The sequence below is a fragment of the Phaenicophaeus curvirostris genome, chromosome 5 (genome assembly GCF_032191515.1).
Source record: "Phaenicophaeus curvirostris isolate KB17595 chromosome 5, BPBGC_Pcur_1.0, whole genome shotgun sequence".
Lineage (NCBI taxonomy): Eukaryota > Metazoa > Chordata > Aves > Cuculiformes > Cuculidae > Phaenicophaeus > Phaenicophaeus curvirostris.
The window spans coordinates 70,241,562-70,263,370 of record NC_091396.1 but is presented as its reverse complement, the minus strand read 5'-3'; the positions used below and the strand labels follow the sequence as shown (position 1 = coordinate 70,263,370).

The following is a 21,809-nucleotide window of genomic DNA, read 5'->3' as shown; positions in this document are numbered from 1 at the left end:
TGCTGAAAGAGTGCTGGAAATGTGCAGGAGGCATGCTGGAAACATGCTGGAAGGGTGTTGGAAGTGTGTAGGAGGCGTGCTGCTACAGCAGCTGGCCCAGAGGCCAGGGCACAGGCAATGGTAGCGGATGCAGCTCTCCCTCATGCTGTTCTGAGTGTCCTGGAGAGGAGCTGTGCTCCCACAGGAGCTGTGCTCACTGGTCCTGCTGCCTGGCTGTGTTCCTCTGCCAAGACTGGAATCGGGAGGTTGTAGTGAGGTGGGGGTTGATCTCGTCTCCCTGGTAGCCGGTGACAGGACAAGGGGAAATGGCCTCAAGATGAGCCAGAGGAGATTTAGGTTGGATATTAGGAGGAATTTCTTTACTAAAATGATTGTCGAGCACTGTCAGAGGCTGCCCAGGGAGGTGGCTGAGTCCCCATCCCTGGAGGTGTTTAAAAGATGAGTAGGTGTCATACTTGGGGTGGTGGTGGACAGCAGGGCTGGATCAATGGTTGGGCTTGATGATCTTAAAGGTCTTTTCCAACCGAAACCATTCAGTGATTCTGAGATTCTGGGTTAAAGCAGAGACAGATATAGAATCATAGAATCATAGAATCACCAGGTTGGAAGAGACCCACCGGACCATCGAGTCCAACCACTCCCATCAAACACTAAACCATGCCCCTCAGCACCCTATCCACCCGTCCCCTAAACACCTCCAGGGAAGGTTACTCAACCACCTCCCTGGGCAGCCTGTTCCAGTGCCAAATGAACCTTTCTGTGAAGAATTTTTTCCTAATGTCCAGCCTAAATCTCCCCTGGCGGAGCTCGAGGCCATTCCCTCTCGTCCTGTTCCCTGCCACTCGGGAGAAGAGGCCAGCACCCTCCTCTCTACAACCTCCTTTCAGGTAGTTGTAGAGAGCAATGAGGTCTCCCCTCAGCCTCCTCTTCTCCAGGCTAAACAACCCCAGGTCTCTCAGCTGCTCCTCGTAAGACTCGCTCTCCAGCCCCCTCACCAGCTTTGTTGCTCTTCTCTGGACTCGCTCCAGAGAGGTTTTTTGGAACAGGGTCTTCTGACTTTTCTCTCCCCAGTCCTTCATCCCTGCTTCACTCAAACACAGCGTTTTCATTCTTCACCTGCCTGAGACCACAGAGAGGTGCAGACTGCTTTCTGCTTACCTTCCCCACCGCTCTAAAGGGTTGCCCTGAACAGGAGCAGAGATGGAAGGAGGTGGAGCGGCTGCTTTCCCAGGGAGCTGCGGGCAGGATGGATTGTGGGCCAGGGCACACACCCCAAGGCAGCGGGAATTTGCAATGCAGTTGGTGCCTGTGATGCATCACGGGTCTGCTTGACACTAATGAGACTTGGAAACGTTGGGTCAGAACACCCTCAACTTGTGGGATGTAATGAAATCAGCAGGCAAAATAAGTGCGAGTAACGATGTGTGAATTATGTTGAAGATTACAAACAGTTGAAAGCAATGGAGTTACTCATGGAATGGATGAAGGGTGGGGAGTGAAAAGCCAGACTGGTGCAATTCCTCAGTTCTCTTCTGGCACGTGAGACCTCCTGCTGCTTGGCTGTCTCTGGGGCAGGTGAACCGTAAGTGATGTGTAAAGTTAACAGAAATAGTGAGTTTGGTATCCTTGTAATGTAGTCCAAGACGACTCTCTCCTCCCACAGCAAACCTTGAGGTTGCTTTGGCTGTTGTGTGTTTCTCTGGGTGTGTGAGAAGCTGCACACCCGCAGCAGCCAGCACTTGCCCGTGTGTCCGTGCCAGCCCCCTCATCTGCACGGGGGTGCGTGGCTCCGTCCTGCTGGTGGTCCTTCAGCAGAGGCTCCAGATCCCTCCAGGGTCCCTCCAGGATCAGCCTCTTGAGCCAAAGCAGACACTGCCGGCTGCTGACAGTCACAAGAAATTAAGTTGGGAGACTTGGTTGTGAGGACCGGTAAGTTATTGTGGCCCTGTGTGCACATTTATAGTGGAAACATCTGAAAACATTCACCAGCTCAATGTGAAGGTTTTGCTGGATGTGGGGTGGAAAACCACTAGCAGCTTTTTTTTTTACGTTTAATTTGGGATGTCAGACACACAAAATGTGGAAGGAAATGTTGTGCCCAGTGCCAGACTGGGTATTGGAATGGGGATGCCCCCACTGTCCTGCGTGCCTGAGCACCAGTGGATGTGTCAGAGGGTGCGGTGATGGGGGGGCTGGCACCCTCCATGCCATCACTTAGCACAGCGGGTGATGATTCAGGTGCTGGAGACATGAGGGGTTGCCAGAACCCAGCTTGGGGTCCTCCGTGCTGGGGCTGTGAGAGGGAGTGGGGCTGTGCTGGGGGCTGCACCGGCTGCAGAACTGAGAGTCCAGTGCTGGAGGGTCCCACCGGTCCCTGTCCTTTCCATTAGTCCCACATGACACAGAACATCTCTCTTTGGAGGAGAGGCTGAGAGACCTGGGTCTGTTCAGCCTGGAGAGGAGAAGGCTCAGTGGGGACCCCGTCAATATCTGATGGGCAGGGGGATGGGGCCAGACTGTTCAGTGGTGCCCAGCGATAGGACAAGGGGCAACCAGCAGAAACTGGAGCACGGGAAGTTCCACCTGAATATGAGGAGAAGCTCCTTTCCTGTGAGAGTGACGTAGTGCTGCCCAGGGAGGACGTGGAGTCTCCTTCTCTGGAGAGATCCAAATCCACCTGGGTGTGCTCCTGTGTGACTGCTGGAGATGACCCTGTTTTAGCAGGAGGTTGGATTGGGTGAGCTCCAGACGGCCCTTCCAACCCTACCCTTCTGGGATTCTGTGATTCTGTGAGCTGCGGAGCTGGTCCCCGGTTGCAGGTGGCACCCCTGGCTTAGGGGACACATCAGTCGTGCCCAGTAAGTGCTTGCTGGCTCCTGCTCAAGCTCTTTGTTGTAGTTTGCCACTGTTTGCTGTGTGTCCCTTACCTTCCAGCTCTGGCCTTTCCCCTGGGAATGCTGTTTTCCTGGGTTGTGGCTCAGTCTGGTTGGGATTCCTCCTGTGCTGGACAACTGGTCTGGGTGCCCATGTGCCGTGTCCCCAAGTGTCCATGCCTTGACCTGCCACGACTCAAATGATCCTGGAAGTCTTTTCCAACCTAGTGCTTCTGTGATTCTGTGATTCTGACTGTGAGCCCTCAGGAACCTCCTGCTCTCACTGTACAGGTTTCCATACAGAGTGTCTTTGAGACATCAGCACAGCTTGAGTGAAAGGCTCCTTGATAGTCTGCATCAGGACCCCTTCGCTTGGGGCTGTGCCCATGGGAATGCGAGAAACTCTGCTGTGTATGGTAATCGAAGCTTTAATCACTTGGAGGGAGCTGTGTTCTGTGGGTTGGTGTCTGAGGTTTCAGGCTGCTTTCTGTATGCACTGCCCTGGGTGATGTGGTGATTTTCCACTGTTCTCATGCCTAACCCTTCCTAATCCAAACTGATTCATCCATGTGGCTCCTGGCTTCTCCAGGATCCCCACAGAGGGCTTGGGGAGCAGGTTTGCTGGCACACACTGTCCGTGCTGTTACATAGCAGCCAGCGTTTTCTAGCAGGTTAGTATTTGTGTTCCTCCTCAGAAATTTATCTGTGCTGATTTAGTAAATGGTTAATTGATTAATAAAGGAATTAAGAGGTTGTTATACTGACAGGGTGGGCTCTCTGTCCTGCTCTAATGTAATGACTGTCCCATTCTTGCAGCTGTTCAGCTGATGTGGTCTCAGACTGAACCTGGCAGTAGCCGAGGTTGGGGTATGATGCTCTGGGTGCCGTGTTCTGCCTCTCCCCCTCCCCTCCACAGCTCCGGGCAGGGTGAAAGGGCTGGGCACTGAAAGGCCAGTGTCCCCTGCCCTGGCCCTCGGCTGGGCCAGACAGCGTGGCGAGACTCACCGTCCCTCGCACCCTGCGTTCTCCCCTGCCCTCCTCGACGATTTAAGCATCCTCTGGTTCCTGGGAGCTCTGCAGTATTGCTGTCGACTCTGCAGCATTGTGGTCATCTTATTCCTTCCTGAAGAGAACAAGTTGATTTTCTGTCTCTGACAGAACTGGAGAGGGCCGTTGTGGCTCGGAGGACAGGTCAGTCTGACCTGTGTCTCAGCTCCGGCTCTGCAGATGCCTTCGCAAGGCCCTGGGGAGCAGGATGTGCTGATGTGGTCCTTCCTCAGGACACACGCACCTTCTCGTCATGCAGCTGATGAATGATGCCTGGCGCTGCCACCAGTGCCACGTGCCACAGGGCACTGCTCCGGCTGCTGCCCCCATCGCCGCACGCTCTGGAAAGGGCTGTGGACCCCGAGCTCCTGGGCAGGGGCTGCCTCACCCCTTATTTTTGGCATCGTGTCCTGCTGCTGGCTGTGGAAACAGCAGGAGTTTTGCTCTCTGATGTCAGCCAGGCGCGTGGCATGGTCTAAGGCTTACTGATACCGGTTCTGCTTTCTGTAGAGATCTCCTTAATTAAAATAATTGTTATTGTTCACTTTAATCCTGCCAGTTTAGACCTCATTATGGGGAGAAAAATTGCCTCCCAGAATGCCTTGCTCTCCAAGCGTACGCTTTGCAGCGTAGGGCTGGAGGAAAATGAGAGCAGCTACGTGAAGCAGCCGGTGAGCCAGTCTGCTCCAGCGCTGGGCTGCTCCTCGCTGTGCGCGGGGGGACGTAACCTCTGGAGCGCTCCTGACCCCCTCTGCGGTGGCATCGTGCGTGCTGGAGGATGCCTGGAGCGAGCACAGCGTGGTGTTCTGTAGCTGTTAAAATTCCCAGGGGCTCGAGGGGGTGCAGCCGTATTTGTTGCAGTGTTTGAAACCCTGTAATGAAGAGTGGGCTGCACTGTTTCCTCCGCAGCATCCTTCCTCGTGGTGAGCAACCCATTCAGTCCTACAGCAAGGATTACAAGCATCGAAGAACGAAACCGTCACCTCCTCCCCACGGAGCAAAGAGGCAGTGGAACCTCAGAGGAGCTGCCTTGCAGCTGACGGCTCCTTGCAGCCCGTATCCAGAGGTGCTGCTCCTCAGCGGCCCAAGAGGGCTTTGTGGCTGGGGCGGGAGACTGGGATCCAGGCGTGAGGTCCTGGCATAGGGTCCTGTCTGGGGTTCTGGCCGGGGTCTTGGCCTGTGGTCCTGCCCTGGCCTGGGTCCCAGCCTGTGCAGCGCTGGGCAGCCAGCAGAGCCCTCAGGGAAACCTCTGAGAGCAGGTTTTGGTCCAAGTGTTTCTGGTTTCTCTAGCTCTTTGTTTCCAAGTCAGCAGAACACCCAGGCTTGCATACAAACCATTAACCTTTGTGAAATTGGAGCTCGTTACTTTCTGCTCAAGCAGTTCAAGCCACTGCTGTGCCCTGTATCACGGCACCTTCGTTCGCAGGCACCTGTCCCAGCACGGCTGGAGGGACCCTTTGGTGCATTCCCCATTCCGCAGCCCCGGTGGGTGAATACGATCGACTTCTGGACTTCTGTTTTCCCCGCCATGGAACTGCGTTTGTAAAGACCTTGAAAATCCCAGATTGTGCTGCAGCCTGGAGGGCAGAAAAGATGGTCCACAGCTCCTACCATGACCTCTGTGCTGCCCAGTGGTGCCCAAGCCCTGTGCTGCGTCGGCAGCTGGACCTGAACCGCCACCAATGTGCTGGGCTGGGCTGCCCTGGCACGCAGGATCGGTGTAGCACCTGTGGTCTGAACGGAATTGGATGCAGTGGAAATCATGCGCTATTTCATTACTGTCCCTGGAATACTCTGCTTCCGCGTGTTCTGCAGTTCAGGGTATGCATGTGGCCCGTTGTGCAAATGCAGCAACAGAATTGGTTTAAAGAATAGTATAGGAGAGCCTTTTTGGGGTGAATCACAAATATCACACAAGGAGCTTGGCTGTCCCTGTGCCGTTGCAGGCACGAAGTAATAGAGAGAAGCAGCGTGCACCTTCCAAGGAAGCTGGCATTTCTGTTTGCTTTGTTGTAATGATGTGCTTTCTCTTTCTTCATTCTTATTTTTTAAGCTAGTAAGGAGAATCAGATAATGCTTTGCTCAGCTGAAAAGATGTTTTCTGTTACGAGTAGCAAGCTGTGTCAGCACTGATGTCGCTGTGAGTTATTTGGATGAGGGACAAGGGACAAGGGACAAGGTGTGCTGGGAAGGGAGAGGATGCCCGGCCAGCCTGGCTGAGTGTCGGTGCCTCCTTATGGTGGCTGTTCTTCTAAGCCACCAGATCCTGCGGTTCCTGCTGTCTTCTGGAATATCTCCGTGGTGGGCATTGCACTGAGCACCCCGTGAGGAGTTGCTCCACGTTCTCCCAGACAGGTGGTGAATTGTTCCGGATGTACCTGCTTGAGGGGCTTGCATCCAGCCTGGGGAGGACGGGCTCTCCCTGTCTGGGTACTGGGGGGGCTGGGGCACCATCCCGCTCAGCTGGACCCAAGTTTGGGTTTGCTGTTTTCCATCAATTGAAGTGTCCGGCACCATTCCTCAGCTGCGAATGTCAGCACAGCTTCCCACAGCATTCTGATCTTAGAGCGCTTGACAGCATGTCTGCAAACACACTGTTTTTTTAAAGCTTTGCTCATGTTTCTATTGCAACTTATGCGACTCTTAAACTGCTGAGGGTGGGTTAGGAACTGCTGAGCAGGAGCAGCTGGATGCTGGGCTTTGCATTGTGTCCAGCTCTTCTGGCATGCTGGGATTTTATTCAGAGGATGCTGTCCGAGGTGGCATCCAAAGCTCTGCTAAAGTCCCCAGGCTCCCCTTCCATAGCCTTGTCATTCCATGTGGTTTAAGGCCGTGTCTCCTTACGTCATGTAACAGTATTTCCAAACTTGTAAATGCACCTTGCTAGTTTGGTTTTTGTCTTGTATAGCTCTTCAGATCAACTTGGCTGGAGCCAAGCACATTACTGTAATCACAGCTACAAATCTAAATGAGCAGTATTAAGTTAGCAAATGTAAATGAGCATGGTCTCCCCAGCCAGGATCGCCTGGGAGCCCGGCAGTTGTGCTGCAGATGCCCTGAGCCGCCGAGTCCGTTAGAATCCAGTACGTGCCAGGTGTAGGCTAAAAGAGGGAAGCCCTGCCTGGAAAGAGCGTGTGCCCATGGCCACAGTCACGAGGTGTCTGGGTGGGTGTCATCAGCAGGGGTTGGGGTTGGAGTGTGCGCTTTGCTCTGCCGTGTGTCATCCTCCGCTGCAGGGATCACCATTCTCCTCCCAGAGTCAGGTGCAGGACCACCTTGACCTGCAGTGGTGGCGTGGGATGGGTGAAGCTGGATCCACAAATGTGTTTGAACGCTGCCTGGGAAGTTTGCTTTCTGCTGGAGTTAAAGGGAGCAGTAATGGTCATGGCAATATAGATGGTTCTCAGCGATGGCAGCAATACCCGTGCCTGCTGCAGCCTGCTCAGGACTCCAAAGGCCTCCTTTGAATTTTTTTTCCAATGAGGACTTACAAATTAGAACCAGGAATACTGAAATCCTACAGCCCCCTATTATCGGAGAAAATAAATTGATAGTGCTGATGAGAAGGGTTTAGAAGCTGGGGTTTTCACTCGTTCTATTTGCAGCCTGTTAGCTCCACGTAGTTTGCATGGCACTGCAGATGGATTATGGGTGGACTGGATGATGGGAGCAGTGATTATTGGACTGATGTTAAATGTCTTTAAATTCCCATGGTGATTGAAGACTCCTGCTCGTGGCTAGCTGTGAAACTTGATTTTATTTCAGATGAGCCTTATTAGTACATTTCTGGGATGACAGAGCATCCAGGGAATCCAATCCACACATGTACAATATTATCAGTCCTGAAGGGAGCCAAGTGCTTCATTCCCAACATGGAATCCTGCTGAGGTCCGTTGCTTACGGCCGTACAAGTTCCCTCTCGGACATGTGGGGCTGTGCTCCCTCCTGCCCGCGTGGAGCACTGGGTGTAGCCGCTGATGGATGATTTCATTTAGCTGGTGTGGGCACTGTCGTTATCTTCCTTGTTTCCATACCCTGTGAGGATCTTGGATCTGGCAATGCAAGAGATAAGGCTAATTGAACTGTCAGGCTTGCTGGGAGAAGAGTGCAGCACTGCTGGCTGTGGCAGCCGGGAAAACAGTGATGATCTAAAATTAGCCCACGTTCCATATTTATTGAGATCCCTGTTGTTGTGGGGGCTTTTCTTGTTTGTTTGTTTTGGGGTTTTTGTTGTTGTTGTTTGTTTTATTTGGGTTTTGAATGACATAAAAATAGCTCCTTCTGAATTTAATCTGAAATAGCATTATGAGCTTAAATGTTTGGTGGAGATGGCTACAAACCCTTTGAATTGCCATGGTTTAGAGGCTACTGGAAGTCTTAGCTGACAGTAAAGCACATGAAATCTCATTTTCATAGAGGCATGGAATGGTTTGGGTTGGAAGGGACCTCAAAGCCCATCCAGTCCCACCCCCTGCCTTGGGCAGGGACACCTCCCACTGGATCAGGGGCTCCAAGCCCCATCCAACCTGGCCTTGAACCCCTCCAGGGATGGGGCAGCCACCCCTGCTCTGGGCAACCTGGGCCTGTGCTTCTGCACCCTCAGAGGAAAACATTTCTTCCTACGATCTTATCTCTGTCTCCCCTCTTTCAGCTGAAAACTGTTCCCCCTCATCCTGTCCCTGCCCTCCCTGCTCAAAAGCTCCTCCCCAGCTTTCCTGGAGCCCCTTTCAGCCCTGGAAGCTGCTCTAAGGTCTCCCCGGAGCCTTCTCTTCTCCAGGCTGAACAACCCCAAGTCTCTCAGCCTGTCTTTGTTGGCATCATGGCAAAGTAACTCCAGACCGTGAGGTCAGGAGCATCTGTCAGAAAGCTGAGGGCCTGCAGTGGGGCTGCGCTGCGCGGTGGGGATGAGCTGTCAGGTCACAAAAGGTGTCGCTGACACCACACGCGGTGCCATCGGCTGCTTCCAAGTTGCTTTGTCATTTGTATCTAAGAGTCTGGGTGTCGGTGTGGATCTATGTGTGCATGCAAACATCTCTCTCTCTCCATCGTTCTTCTGGAAGTTAGCATAGAAGCTCTTTAGTCAGGGTATGGAGAACGATAAAGACATCAGGAAACGAAATGAGGATGGCGCACACGAACCTTGGTTTCATGATTTAACCACAGGCGGTTTGTCTTTGCTTTTTTATTGTGCGATTTGCTCATCCTGCAGAGACTAACAGGTGATTGCTCTCCCTTACAGGCTCTTGAACCTGATCTACAATGGAAAAACTGCTTTTGTTTCTGCTGTTCATTGGCATAGCGGTGAGAGCTCAGATCTGCCCAAAGCGCTGTGTCTGTCAGATTCTGTCTCCGAACCTTGCCACCCTTTGTGCCAAGAAAGGGCTCTTGTTTGTTCCTCCCAACATTGACAGGAGGACTGTGGAGTTACGGCTGGCAGACAACTTTGTTACAAACATTAAAAGGAAAGACTTTGCCAACATGACCAGCCTGGTGGACCTGACGCTGTCCAGGAATACAATCAGTTTTATTACGCCTCATGCGTTTGCCGACTTGCGCAATTTGCGGGCTTTGCATTTGAACAGCAACCGATTGACTAAGATCACTAATGACATGTTCAGCGGACTCTCCAACCTTCACCACTTGATACTTAACAACAACCAGCTGACTTTAATTTCTTCCACAGCTTTTGATGATGTTTTAGCTCTTGAGGAATTGGATTTGTCTTACAACAATCTGGAAACCATCCCATGGGATGCGGTGGAGAAGATGGTGAGTTTGCACACGCTCAGCCTAGACCACAACATGATTGACCATATTCCTAAGGGGACCTTCTCCCACCTCCACAAGATGACCAGGTTGGACGTCACGTCTAACAAACTGCAGAAGCTACCACCTGATCCTCTCTTCCAGCGAGCTCAGGTGCTGGCAACCTCAGGAATTATCAGCCCCTCGACTTTTGCATTGAGCTTTGGTGGGAATCCTTTGCATTGCAACTGTGAGCTCTTGTGGCTGAGGCGTCTTTCAAGGGAAGACGACCTGGAGACCTGTGCTTCTCCCACGCTCTTGTCTGGCCGGTACTTCTGGTCGATCCCTGAGGAGGAGTTCCTGTGCGAGCCTCCTCTCATCACCCGGCACACCCATGAGCTGCGGGTGCTGGAGGGCCAGCGGGCAGCGCTGCGGTGTAAAGCCCGGGGGGACCCCGAACCAGCGATTCATTGGATTTCACCTGAGGGCAAACTGATTTCAAACGCGACAAGGTCTGTGGTATACGACAACGGGACTCTCGACATCCTTATAACGACGGTGAAGGACACGGGCTCCTTCACCTGCATTGCTTCTAACCCAGCTGGGGAGGCCACGCAGACGGTGGACCTACACATAATCAAACTCCCCCACTTGCTGAACAGCACAAACCACATCCACGAGCCCGACCCCGGCTCCTCGGATATCTCCACTTCCACCAAGTCGGGCTCCAACGCGAGCAGTAGCAATGGGGATACTAAAGTCAGCCAAGATAAGAAGGTGGTCGTTGCAGAAGCAACATCCTCTACTGCTCTGCTGAAATTCAATTTTCAGAGGAATATACCTGGGATCCGTATGTTCCAAATCCAGTACAACGGTACTTACGATGACTCCCTTGTTTACAGGTAAGGCAGGGTCCTGTTTGGTGCTGACATGCTGCCTGCGGCTCCGGGCAGCCCCCTCCACCAGAGCAGCCACTTCCCAGCCGAGCAGAGTCCTGCCCGCGGCAGCAGATGGTGGGAGCCTCGGGAAGGACTCATGCAATTTTATACCTCGCAAAGAGGGAAATTACCTTGACCGGTTGTATTTTTAGATAATCCAAATGGACCTCTAATCCTCTGAAGTAATCTGAGGGACAGAAAGGTTGTAAAGGTAGTAGAATTAAATGGATCTTAATGCTCTCAGTTTTATGACAACGTAAGGAGAAGCATGTCCATGAAGGCACTCCTCGCAGTGCCCCCAGCAGTGTCTGTGCGGGTGTCACAGTGCAGAGAGGTTCTGTGCTGCTGGGGTCAAGCTCACACCCTTCAGACCTGTCTTTGCTTGGACAGTTTTATGGTTCGGTGCAGTTCCTCTCATGGGGTACTCTGCCTTGCCAAGCTGTGCCAGTGGCTTGGCGACAACTGCTGATGACCCAGATGGAAGTGGAAAAGCACCTGGCAGTGCTGGTCAACAGTGGCTGAACATGAGCCAGCAGTGGCTAATTGGGCAAGGAAGCCGACAGCATCCTGGCTCGGATGAGCCATGGGGTGGCCAGCAGGAGCAGGGAAGGTAGTTTCCCCTGCGCTCTGCGCTGGTGAGGTGGCACCTCGAATCCTGGGTTCAGTTTTGGGCCCCTTAGTCCAGGAGGGACATTGAGGGGCTGGAGCATTTCCAGAGAAGGGAGCAGAGTTAGGGAAGGGTCTGGATCCCAGGGATTTTGGGAGTGGCTGAGGGACCTGGAGCTGTTTAGCCTGGAGAAGAAGAGGCCGAGGGGAGACCTCATCACTCTCTGCAGCTCCAGAAAGGAGGTTGTGGTGAGGCGGGTGCTGGGCTCTTCTCCCAAGTATCAAGTGATGGGACGAGAGGAAATGGCCTCAAGTTGCACCGGAGGGGGTTCGATTGGAGGTTAGGAAAACTTTCTTTACTGTGGTGAAGCCCTGGCAGAGGGTGCCCAGGGCAGTGGTGGAGTTACCTTTCCTGGAGGTGCTCAAAAAGTATGTAGCCATGGCACTTGGTGTCATAATAGACACCGTGGTGTTAGGCTTACTGTTGCACTTGATGATCTTAGAGGTCTTTTCCAACCTTAATGATTCTGTGATTCAGAACAAGGGCAGGAGCTGTGACAGGAGGGTGAGCAGCCCTGCTGGAGCAGCGGCAGGAGTGAAGACGAGCCCTGGTGGGGCTCATCATGGGTGGAGGCTGCGGGTCTGCCAGCTTCATTCATGCTGGTTTCTTCTCCCATAGAATGATACCTCCCACAAGCAAAACCTTCCTGGTCAACAACCTGGCTGCTGGGACTGTGTACGACCTGTGCGTCCTGGCCATCTACGACGATGGGATCACCTCGCTCACCGCCACCAGGGTGGTGGGCTGCACGCAGTTCACCACCGAGCAGGACTACGTGCGCTGCCACTTCATGCAGTCCCAGTTCCTGGGTGGGACCATGATTATCATCATTGGTGGGATCATCGTGGCGTCCGTGCTCGTGTTCATCATCATCCTCATGATCCGCTACAAGGTGTGCAACAACAACGGGCAGCAGAAGGCCACCAAGGTCAGCAACGTCTACTCGCAGACGAACGGGGCTCAGATCCAGGGCTGCGGCGGCGCGCTGTCGCAGTCCATGTCCAAGCAGGCCATCGGGCACGAGGAGGGCATCCAGTGCTGCAAGGCTGCCAGCGACGGCGCGACGCAGTCGCCGGAGGCCGCCTCCAGCCAGGACTCGGCCACCACTACCTCCGCTTTGCCTCCCGCCTGGACTTCCAGCGCTTCTGCCTCCCAGAAGCAGAAGCGAAAGCCGGGGCCGAAGCCCGGCAGCGAGCCGCAGGGCGAAGCTGTCGGCACCATCGAGTCCCAGAACAGTAACCGAAATAACTCCACTGCCCTGCAGTTGCCCACCCGCCCCCCCGGCTCCCCCCGAGCCGCCCCCACCTACAAAAGAGCACAATCAAAGCCAAGTAAGTTCCTCACGCTGCCGGCGGACGCGGCCCGAGCCAAGCGCAGGCTGTCCCTGGGCGGCGAGCTGGCCGAGCCCGGGTGCCCCGGCAGCGCCTGGGCTGCGGCCGCTCTGCGGTCCAAGCGCAGCGTGTCCATGAACGGGATGCTGGTCCGGTCAGACAGCTCTGACGTGGATAGCGGAAAAGCAACTTTCTCCAGTTCTGAGTGGATATTGGAAAGCACTGTGTGACCTGCTTTTTTTTTTTTTTCCTTTTTCTTTCTTTTTTCTTTTAATTTTTATTTGAATGACAAACAAAGCACCAAACATTGTGTGAAACTCCCTGTCCCGGGGGGGAATTGGATTTGGAAGTTCACTGTTGTCTCGCTGATTAATGGCTTGTTCATGCGGGGTTCTGTGTAAGCCACCCAGTGCACACGGGGTTTGATTTAGTTTGCATTCGATTTCTTTTTTTTAACATCAAAACCGAAGGCAACATCCAGAGATTAAAAAAAAAAAAAAGAAAGGAAAACAAAAAAAGATTAAGGGGTGAAAAAAAGCATGGAACAGCACCAGTGCCTTCCCTACTCTAGGACTGGCTTCCTGGTTCTGCAGCAGCAGAAAACGAAAGAGAGAGTTTTCACAGAAAAAGCCTTTTATAAAGGAAATGCAATTTCCTCCAAGCTAACAAATAACCACTCCCAGATCAGTCAGTAAAATGGTATTTTTTAAACCGGTCAGACTGTACATTTCTTTTCCGTGACAATGGTGTTGCCTTTGTTTTTAGGCAGATGCTGTACAGGAACAACAACGCTGTGTTGTTATGTTGTGTACAATAAAATATTCACTCCGTACACCAGCCCGCCTCGCGGTGACTGCCCACCCGGAGCCAGGAGGAGGAGTAGGAGGGTGCTGTGATGGGGGGTCCCCTGCCTCGTGCTGGGGTCCGGCAGCTGGGGTGGTGCCCGACCCGCTGTCCCGAGCGCCCTCGTCCCATGGCGCTGGCCGTGCCCGGTGCCGGCGCTGGCAGAGCACGTGGCCGCTCGGTGCCAGCGGTCAAGGTGGCTGCTGCCCGTCACTCCGGGCTGTGCGAGCTTTGCTTTGCTGCTCTGCTTTCCGAGCCGTCGTCGTGGCGCAGGCTGCCCCGTCTCATCAGGGCAGGGGCACAGAGGTCGGTGACGGGGCTGAGGGAAGAGGAGGGAGCAGCCACAGCGGCTGCTCGGCTGTGGTCACACAGAGCTGGTTTGGGGCAGGGAGTGGTGACACCTCAGGGTGTGAGCAGGGAGCGGGGCTGGTGGCTCAACCCTGTGCTGTGGGGCAGAGGGCATCCAGCAGGCATGTTGGCATTGAGCGGCTCTCCGTGATGGTCAGGATGATGGTGATGTCCGTCTCCTGCTTTCCAAGATGATTTGGGGCACATGTCCTGTAAACTCTGTGGTTATTCCAGTTCCCTTTCACCCCGTGCACGGTGGAGGGACTGGAAGATGGTCCCATCCATAACCTGCTCTCTGATTGCCGTGCTGCGGGATGGGATATCGTCAGGGCACTAGGTGAGGACAGAAGCCTGTGGCAATAGGTGTCAGCAACTGAAACCCTCACGTTGTGAGGATGGCAGACATGCTGCTGCTGCTGCTCCAAAATGAAGGCTGCGATTAATATTAATTAAACCGGTATGGTCATCATGTTTAAATTAGAGACAGCTTAACTCTGCAACATTAGTGCATTTTCAACTGCCACATAATAGGTTTGATGTGGGCTTTGCGGCCATTAAAGTGACAGAATAGTTAAATTTTACATCCTGCGTGCTTGTTCTGGAGGGCGGTGAAACCCAGGCAGGTGCCTGCTGACACCCTGGCTCTCAGCAGGTCGGCCCAGAGCCGTCGTGGCAGGGAATGGCTTGTGGCAGGGAACGTCTCGCAGCGGGGAATGTCATCTCCCGGCAGCCCCGTTCTCTGCCTCCGAAGAGCCCTGGTGCTCTCAGCCATCGTGGGTTGCTCTCGGCAGTTTCACGGCCTGTCGTGGAGAAACAGAGTCTGGATGGGGGTGGTGTAAAGGACGTTAAAAGAGGAGGCTGTTTCTTTTTTAGAAAGCCCTTTTACTTCCCTTGGGAAATGCAGGGACCAAAAAGGAAACGAAACCTCAAAATTAGAACACCCGCTCCCTGCTGGAAAGTTAAAAAGAGAGATATCCCTCCTGAGCTGTCTCTGGAAGTTCTTCTCGCGGGGCTGTGTGCTCAGAAAGTGGCTGTTGAAGCAGTGCCCCGTGCGAGGCGATGCTGTCTTTGTCCCGGTTCTGGTGGTCGCACAGCGAAGGCGCCGTCAGGCACGGGAAACCGAGGGTAGCGCCTTCCCTTTGCTCCAGGGTGTGGGGCTTGCTGTAAAGGTTTTCTGCTTGGTGCTTGTTTGGATCATGGTTTTTAAAAATATCAAATGAAAAATGGTTTATGTGTTGTCTAAAATTGGATGTAAACGCGTCTAAAACTTTGTGGAAGTGCTAAAATATTAATGGCTTCTTTGGGTTTAGGGAGTTTTATTTTTCTCTCCTTAATTTTTTACCCAAAGGAATCATTTTCTGAACGCTGGAGCTGCGTGTCCATGGTGCGTCTGTGTAAGCAGCTTACGAGAACCATATGTCCCTGCGTTTGATTTAATTCTCTGCAAATAGCATACAGCCATGAGACCTGGGTAGCAGAGGGTTTGCCTCACGTCTCTCTCCCTTGGGTGGAGAGGAGAGTCCCGTGGGAGTGCATGGGCACAAAACCAGCCATTCCCACTGGAGTAACTGCAGCAGGACAGCTCATTCAGGCTCGATTCTGTCAGAGCATTGAAAGCCTCCTGGAGGAGGAAATTCTGTGTCCTTTCTGTTCTGCAAAACCAGAGGTTGCCAGCCGTTCAAGCCAGAAAGTGCTGTGGTGCTCCTTGATCAGGATAACGTGGCAACATCTGTCTTCAAGTGCAGCAACACTTTCTGATGCTTCAGGAATGAGAGTCTGAGTTCAGGAACATGAGCAGGGCGATGGGTATCAAGATGGGTTGGGGGGTGTGGGGTGCACTCTGCCTCTGGCTGGGCTGGCACTGCCGTCCTGGCTTCACCCCGGCTGCAGTCGGGAGCTCGCGGAGACCTGAACCCACAAACCTGCCCCAGCATCGCCCAGCCTGCCTGTGTGTGCTGCTCAGAAACAGAGAAACTGAAGTGTTTGCCATAGGTGGAGGAGAAACTACTTCAGAAATCTGTTTACTTGTATTAAAATTACTGGCACATAGTTCCTCTTGCACCTTCTTGGAATCCTTTCCTCCGAGTGTACATGTTGTGTTAAAGAGGGCTGGTACACGTGGTGCTGGATGGAGAAGCAGGGCTGTGTTGGGTGAAACGTGTTGTGTCGGCTTGCTTTCTGTGATGCTTTTCCACTTGTCTGCTGGGCATGTTCTTTATGGTGAATACATGGTCCTGCTCCGCCCTGGGTGCCCGTCAGTTTATTTCTGCCAGCGTGTTCCCCTGAGTGTGGCAGCCGTCCCTGCGTGCTTGGGAACAGCCAACGGGAAGGTGATGGCCATGTGTCCTGTGCCTAGGAGAGGGGAGCTGGCTCCTGGGCGTGCACCTCTCCGGCAGGCAGGAGCCAGCTGCTGGGTTGTCCCGTTCCTGCTGGCTGACATGCTGCTGGAGGCGTGAGGCTCACTGCCAGCAGCTCCTGCCTCCCAGGGACCATTAAAGCCCTGCTGGCCACCGCTTCGGGGCTGCACAGAGCATCTCCCGGTGACTCCGGAGGCACCTGAGCATGGTCACCGAGCTAGACACGCAGCATCCCTGGCTGACGGAGTGACACCGAGCCATGCCAGCCGGCAGCCCTGTGGCAGCTGGTGCTTGCTGCTTGTGTGCCCTTGAGATGGTGCAGGGTGGCCCTTCTGCGCTGCTGTGAAACCACACCGAGAGCCTCACCAGGCACCCTGCACAGAGAGGGAGCACCTTGCTTCCCCCAATAAGCGATCCAACCAGCAGAAGTGATGATTACATCTGCTATTGCTCGCTGTTGCTTCTCTTGCTATGAATTGAGAGGAACTGATGCTCACAGTACTCACAGCGTGGCAATGTTCGTCAGTGTTGGAGTAGCTCAAGAACATTTACTGTCCTCCTCAAGGGTTCTGCTTGTGACCGGGGCTGTGCAATCGCACTCCTAAAACAGCCCCAAAATCGCACTGTGCCTGTCCCTGGGTGCTGTAGGAACTCATTGTGATGTTGGTCAAAGTTCTGATGTAAAGGAAGCAAACCATGGCAAAGTCAGTAGGGCTCTGCTTACGGAAAACACGTATCCTGTATTTTCCCTTTGCAAATGTGTTTCTTCATGCCTGTGTCTGGACCTGGTGCCAGAGCTTGAGCCTGTGCTTGGTGCACAGCCCACCACAGCACCTCCACCCAGCCGGGGCTTCCCTTCTGCTGGTTGTTCTGTCATTCCTCACCCGCCGCTGCAGTTGTTGCTCTCTGAGCTGAATCCAGGCACTGCAGAGGGGTCTGCTCGGTGCCAGCCCACCCCGCACAGGCAGCGATGCTCTTTCCTTCCGTGTGTGCTGTGGGCAGGCACATCCCGTTAGGCACCAAATGGCAGGTGAAATCAGCTCTGTAAATAAGAATACATGTGTCCTACACTGAATCTTACTGTTTGAAAGTAGCTGTGGTCTGGCTTTCACCACAGCAGAGATGCCCAGGAAACAAAAGCCTGCGGGTTAGTGGGGTTAAAGCAGCCACAGCCCAGCATCATTAGTAGAGCACCAACAAAGGGCAAATCCTACTGGTGTTGCTGCCTGTAGACTCTTAATAGACCTGATTTATTCACAAGAGCTGGGTGTGAAGGCTGCTGCTTTAGAAAGAAGGAAGCTTAGATTGGAAGGAAAGAAACTAAAAAAGAGAAAAACTGAATGTGGTGCAGCACTGGCTGGGGAGAGAGCCCACGTCGGAAACTCTGTATGGAAATGATCAGAACATGCTCCTGGTTCCGTTGCACAGGACCAAGCTGCGTCACCTCAGGTTGTTCCAAGCACTGCACTTTAGAGAGCATTCCTGTGGTGAACCTGGAAACTGAGACCAAGTTGGAGTGCTGAGATTGAGGCCAAGCTGGTTTTTCTCCCGGACTGCCAGTTTTATGGGAAGAGCCAGACCACTTCTCTAGAGGTGCCCAGCGTGTTTTGTGTGCAAGCCATGCAGTCTCCTCATTGGGGAAATCTCCACTGGGAGATGCAACGTAGCCCTGACCCCCTTCTTTTCCCGAGAGGGTTTGGCAGTTCCAGCCTGTCTGCGGTGTGGTACGCAGGAGCGGCAGCCCTGAACCTTGCCCTCCCGCGGCGAGTCTGTAGGCAGGTGGAAGCTGCAGCCCACAGCAAAGCATGGATAAATGTAGAACATGGTACCTAGTCTGTATTTCCATGCTGCAGGTGCAGCCTTGCATTCCCTGAGGTAAGTATTGCCGTCTGGGGTGGCAGGCAGAGCCCGTGGCGCACAGTGGGGCCGCGGACGAGATGATGCTTCTCTGGGGAGAGCACAGTGGCTGCCCAATGATCTGCCTGGTGCCCCGTGGATCCTTTTGGGAAGCGATGTGGCAGCTCAGGGCAGGACCATGAAACGTCTGCGTGGTGTCTGTGAAGCGAGTTCTCCTCTTGCATGCAAACGTTGTGGCAGCAGGTGCTGGGCTTGTGCCCATCTGTGGCTCTGTGCTGGTGTTTTGAGGTCCCTGCAAACTTCAGGAACTATACAAAGAGGTGAAACTCCTGCTGTGGGAAAAGGCTTGGCCTCAGCAATGGCAGAGGCAAATCTGGACACTGGAAATTTCTCATTCTCAACAATGAGCATTCCTGGTCACTCCTTGGGTTTGGGGACATTTTTGGTTAGATTAGTTTGCCCTGTAGCTGCGGCACCATGAGGTCAGCGCTTCCAGCTGGGGCTGAAGCTGGAAGATAGGTGGTGATGGCTCACTGAGCCGCAGACCGGGGATGCTGGGTGCCATTAACCCTTTCTGCCATTAGCTACCATGCTTTGCCTGCTGCGCCCTGGCTCCCGCGGTGCTGATGGCACCCGAGCCATTGGGGTGCTGGGGCCAAGGGCTGGTCTGCTGCCTGCCCCGTGCCTGGGTGGCTCAGCTGGCAACTCCCAGCGCTGGCAAAATGGGGCTGCGCTCGGCTTGTCCCACCAAACACCTCCTGGCACTGCTGCCCTTGCTGGGGTCAGCTCTGGCTGTGGGGAAGGGCCAGATCCTGCGCCTTGTCCCCTCACTGTCTCTGTTTTGTCTCTTTGCACAGAAGCCGGGGCCGATCCGCAGGACGCCTGCCCTCCTCCACCCCCCGAAAATGTTGCCACTGACGTTCTTGCTCGGCAGAAAACAATACGATTCCAAGTCACTGAAGGTTAACGTGTCGCACTGCGCTGGCCCCACTCGAAGCTGCAGCCGAAGCCAGGAGGTCGATGTTGGCTGCATCAGATAAACTTTCTTCTCCCGTTCACAGGTTTCCCATCTCCCATCTGCCACATTCAGTCTAAATACCTTTTTTTTCCAGTGTCCGAGGTTTTATATAAAACTAAAAATAGTGATGAGCAATCTGGTGGCAGCAGCTGCAGTCCCCTCATGGTAAATGTCGCCAGTGGTGAGTTCACAAACTGTAAACATGGTAGCTTCCATCACCTGAACTAATAAATGTTTTACTACGATGGCGTGGGTGTATTGGTTGATCTGGAGGGGTTATCCCGGCGGCAGGCATTCCGGTCGGTGTGCAGTGCGTGATTCACGTGCCCCGCAGGTGTGGGGAGGTCCCTGGTGTCTGCAGTGCAGGCAGTGCTGGGGCAGGAGAAGCTGCCCGGCTTCACACCCCGCGGCTGCGCAAGGGCACGGGTTTGAGTGGCAAGGGAGCCCTGTCTGCCCTCGCTGCCGTGGGTGGCAGCGGTGCCGTCCCATGGGAACCCTTGCAGCGTGGTGGGGTCACGGCACCGCAGGCTCCTGTGCCGGGAGCACCATGCAATCGAGTGAAGCACCGAGCCCTGGTTGCTGCTGGCTCTGGTGCCGTGGGAGCACAGGGGACAGGCTGGGCGCTGCTGGGGCGGGATGGGGCTGCACCCCTCCCACGGCCGCAGCGCCAGCCCGGCCGGGCTGCCCGTCACGCCTCACTTCTCAAACAACACCAAGGAATTGGGGGTTGTTTTTTCTTTCCTTCCTCGTCAAGAATCCCATATGGCTTACAGATATAATTATAGCTTCTGTGAAAACCACAGTGAATCAACCAGCTTCAATAGAACTTCTGAGAACAGATTACAGCGAGTGTAAATATTTATTGTTTGCTGACTGTGAGGGGCAGGAGATGGAGCTGCCCAGACGTGGCTCCCCTGGCCTGGCTGCTCCCCATGGATGAGGATGCTCCCACCAGTGGCGTCTGCTGTGCAGATGAAGGAACTTGGCTTTGGCAGCTGAGCAACGCGCCCACGCTTTGCCCACATCACTAGAGACACCGGCATCTCCCCAGGACAGGGAAGCCCATGGAAGGAGGGTCCGAGATAAGCCAAGAGCTTCCCCATTGGGCCTTCCTCTTACTCTTTCTCCTCTAATGGTTGTGGAGCTGAGTGCTGGGGAGCCAAGAGCAACAGCCAGGGCTCACAAGGCATCAGTGATGGAGACCCCAAGCTCACCGTGGACGCAACAGCCAAGGTCTGTGCATGGGCAGAAAACTCGGTGCTGGTTCAATGCCAACGATCCTGGGGATGAGTGGGATGTGGTTCATCTAGTGCACAAGGATTCCATGGCCAAATGGAGATTTCAGGGGAGCAAAGATCGGTTTTGAACAGCAGTTGGACTCATCGCTCTAGTTCTTAGAAAGCGTGACTGGGGATCTTTCTGGTGCTGCACATAACGTGGATTTTATGTGGATTATAACAACAGCGTGCATTACTCTCCCTTTCCTTTCTGCGTAGTGTAATTGGGGTTTGAATTCTGGAAGAGGATGAACCAAAAATAAACTAGTTTTCAATAAAATGTTTGATGGAAACAGTCCAGAAACTCATCACCTCTCTTACTGCAGACCGATGTGACTGCCTGGTGCCACTGCTGGACAACTGACCTTCCCCAGAGCCCTCGGATGGTGCTCAGGCCTGTGAAGCAGCCGTGCAGGGCGAATCCGTGACTTGGAATTCTGAGCTACAGGAAGAGCTGGGAAGCCGCTGCTTCCCTTTGACACCTGGCATCGGGCTGTGCTGCCACCGAAACCCTGATGACACCAACAAGCCCCAGACTCCAGCTGCGCAGCGCTCGACCCTCAGGATCTCATTTCTCATTAACACCGTGTTATTGCCCTCGTTCGATGGCTCCAATTTCAAGCTTTTGGGCACATAGTAGAGCTGCTTTTCCCTTGCTGATTTCTCTCTCTATGCCTTTAATTAATTGTCAAGGTAAGTTCCACCTGTCAGCTCATGGTTCGTTAGCAATCGGGCAGTCACGGAGGTGAGATTTGCTGCAGCTTTGCCTCCAGCCCCTGGAAGGTCTGCGGGATGGAGCGTATGGGATGTGCGCTGCCAGCAGTGATCTGTTAGGGTGGCTTTAGGAGCACTGCACCTCGAATCCTGGGCTCAGTTGGGGCCCGTTGCTCCAAGAGGGACACTGAGGGGCTGGAGCGCATCCAGAGAAGGGAATGGAGCTGGGGAAGGGGCTGGAGAATGAGGGTTATGAGTGGTGGCTGAGGGAACTGGGGCTGTTTAGCCTAGAGAAAAGGATTCTGAGGGAGACGCCGTCACTCTCTACAACTGCCTGAAAGGAGGTTGTGGTGAGGTGGGTGCTGGTTTCTTCTGCCAAGTGACAGGCGATGGGACAAGAAGAAATGGTTGCACCAGGGCAGGTTCAGATTGGACATCAGGAAAAATTTCTTCATGGAAAGGGTTCTCAGGCCCTGGCAGAGGCTGCCCAGGGAGGTGGTGGAGTCCCCATCCCTGGAGGGGTTTAAAAGCTGGGCAGATGAGGTGCTCAGGGGCAGTTCAGTAGCGAACAGGTGCGGTTGGACTTGATGATATCAAAGGTCTTTTCCAAGCAAATGATTCTATGATTTCATCCATATATTCAGGGATTAGAGGAATACCATCATTTCAACAAAAAAAATGTTACAGAGACCCATAACTTGGACACCTACTGAAGAATCCTGCAAGTCATCTCAGTTGGTAAAGGTGAAGGAAAATCTGGCCCCCAATCAGCATTTTCTTACTGCTGGTGGGCT

At 53.7% G+C, this 21,809-nt stretch overlaps 1 protein-coding gene across 2 annotated transcripts in view; it reads left to right on the top strand.

The window, feature by feature from the left end:
* LOC138721646 (leucine-rich repeat and fibronectin type-III domain-containing protein 5) overlaps positions 1–19,248 on the top strand; it is a 45,409-nt gene extending 26,161 nt beyond the window's left edge. The window contains exons 2-4 of one of the 2 annotated variants that reach the window (XM_069859000.1): positions 9,160–10,567; positions 11,889–12,601; positions 18,864–19,248. In XM_069859000.1, coding sequence (XP_069715101.1) covers positions 9,180–10,567; positions 11,889–12,601; positions 18,864–18,973 — 2,211 coding nt within the window. In that variant the 5' untranslated portion in view covers positions 9,160–9,179 and the 3' untranslated portion in view covers positions 18,974–19,248. Of the gene's footprint in view, positions 1–9,159; positions 10,568–11,888; positions 13,313–18,863 lie in introns of those variants that run through there. The other variant, XM_069858999.1, reaches the window with a different exon arrangement.
* Positions 19,249–21,809: the final 2,561 nt, after the last annotated feature.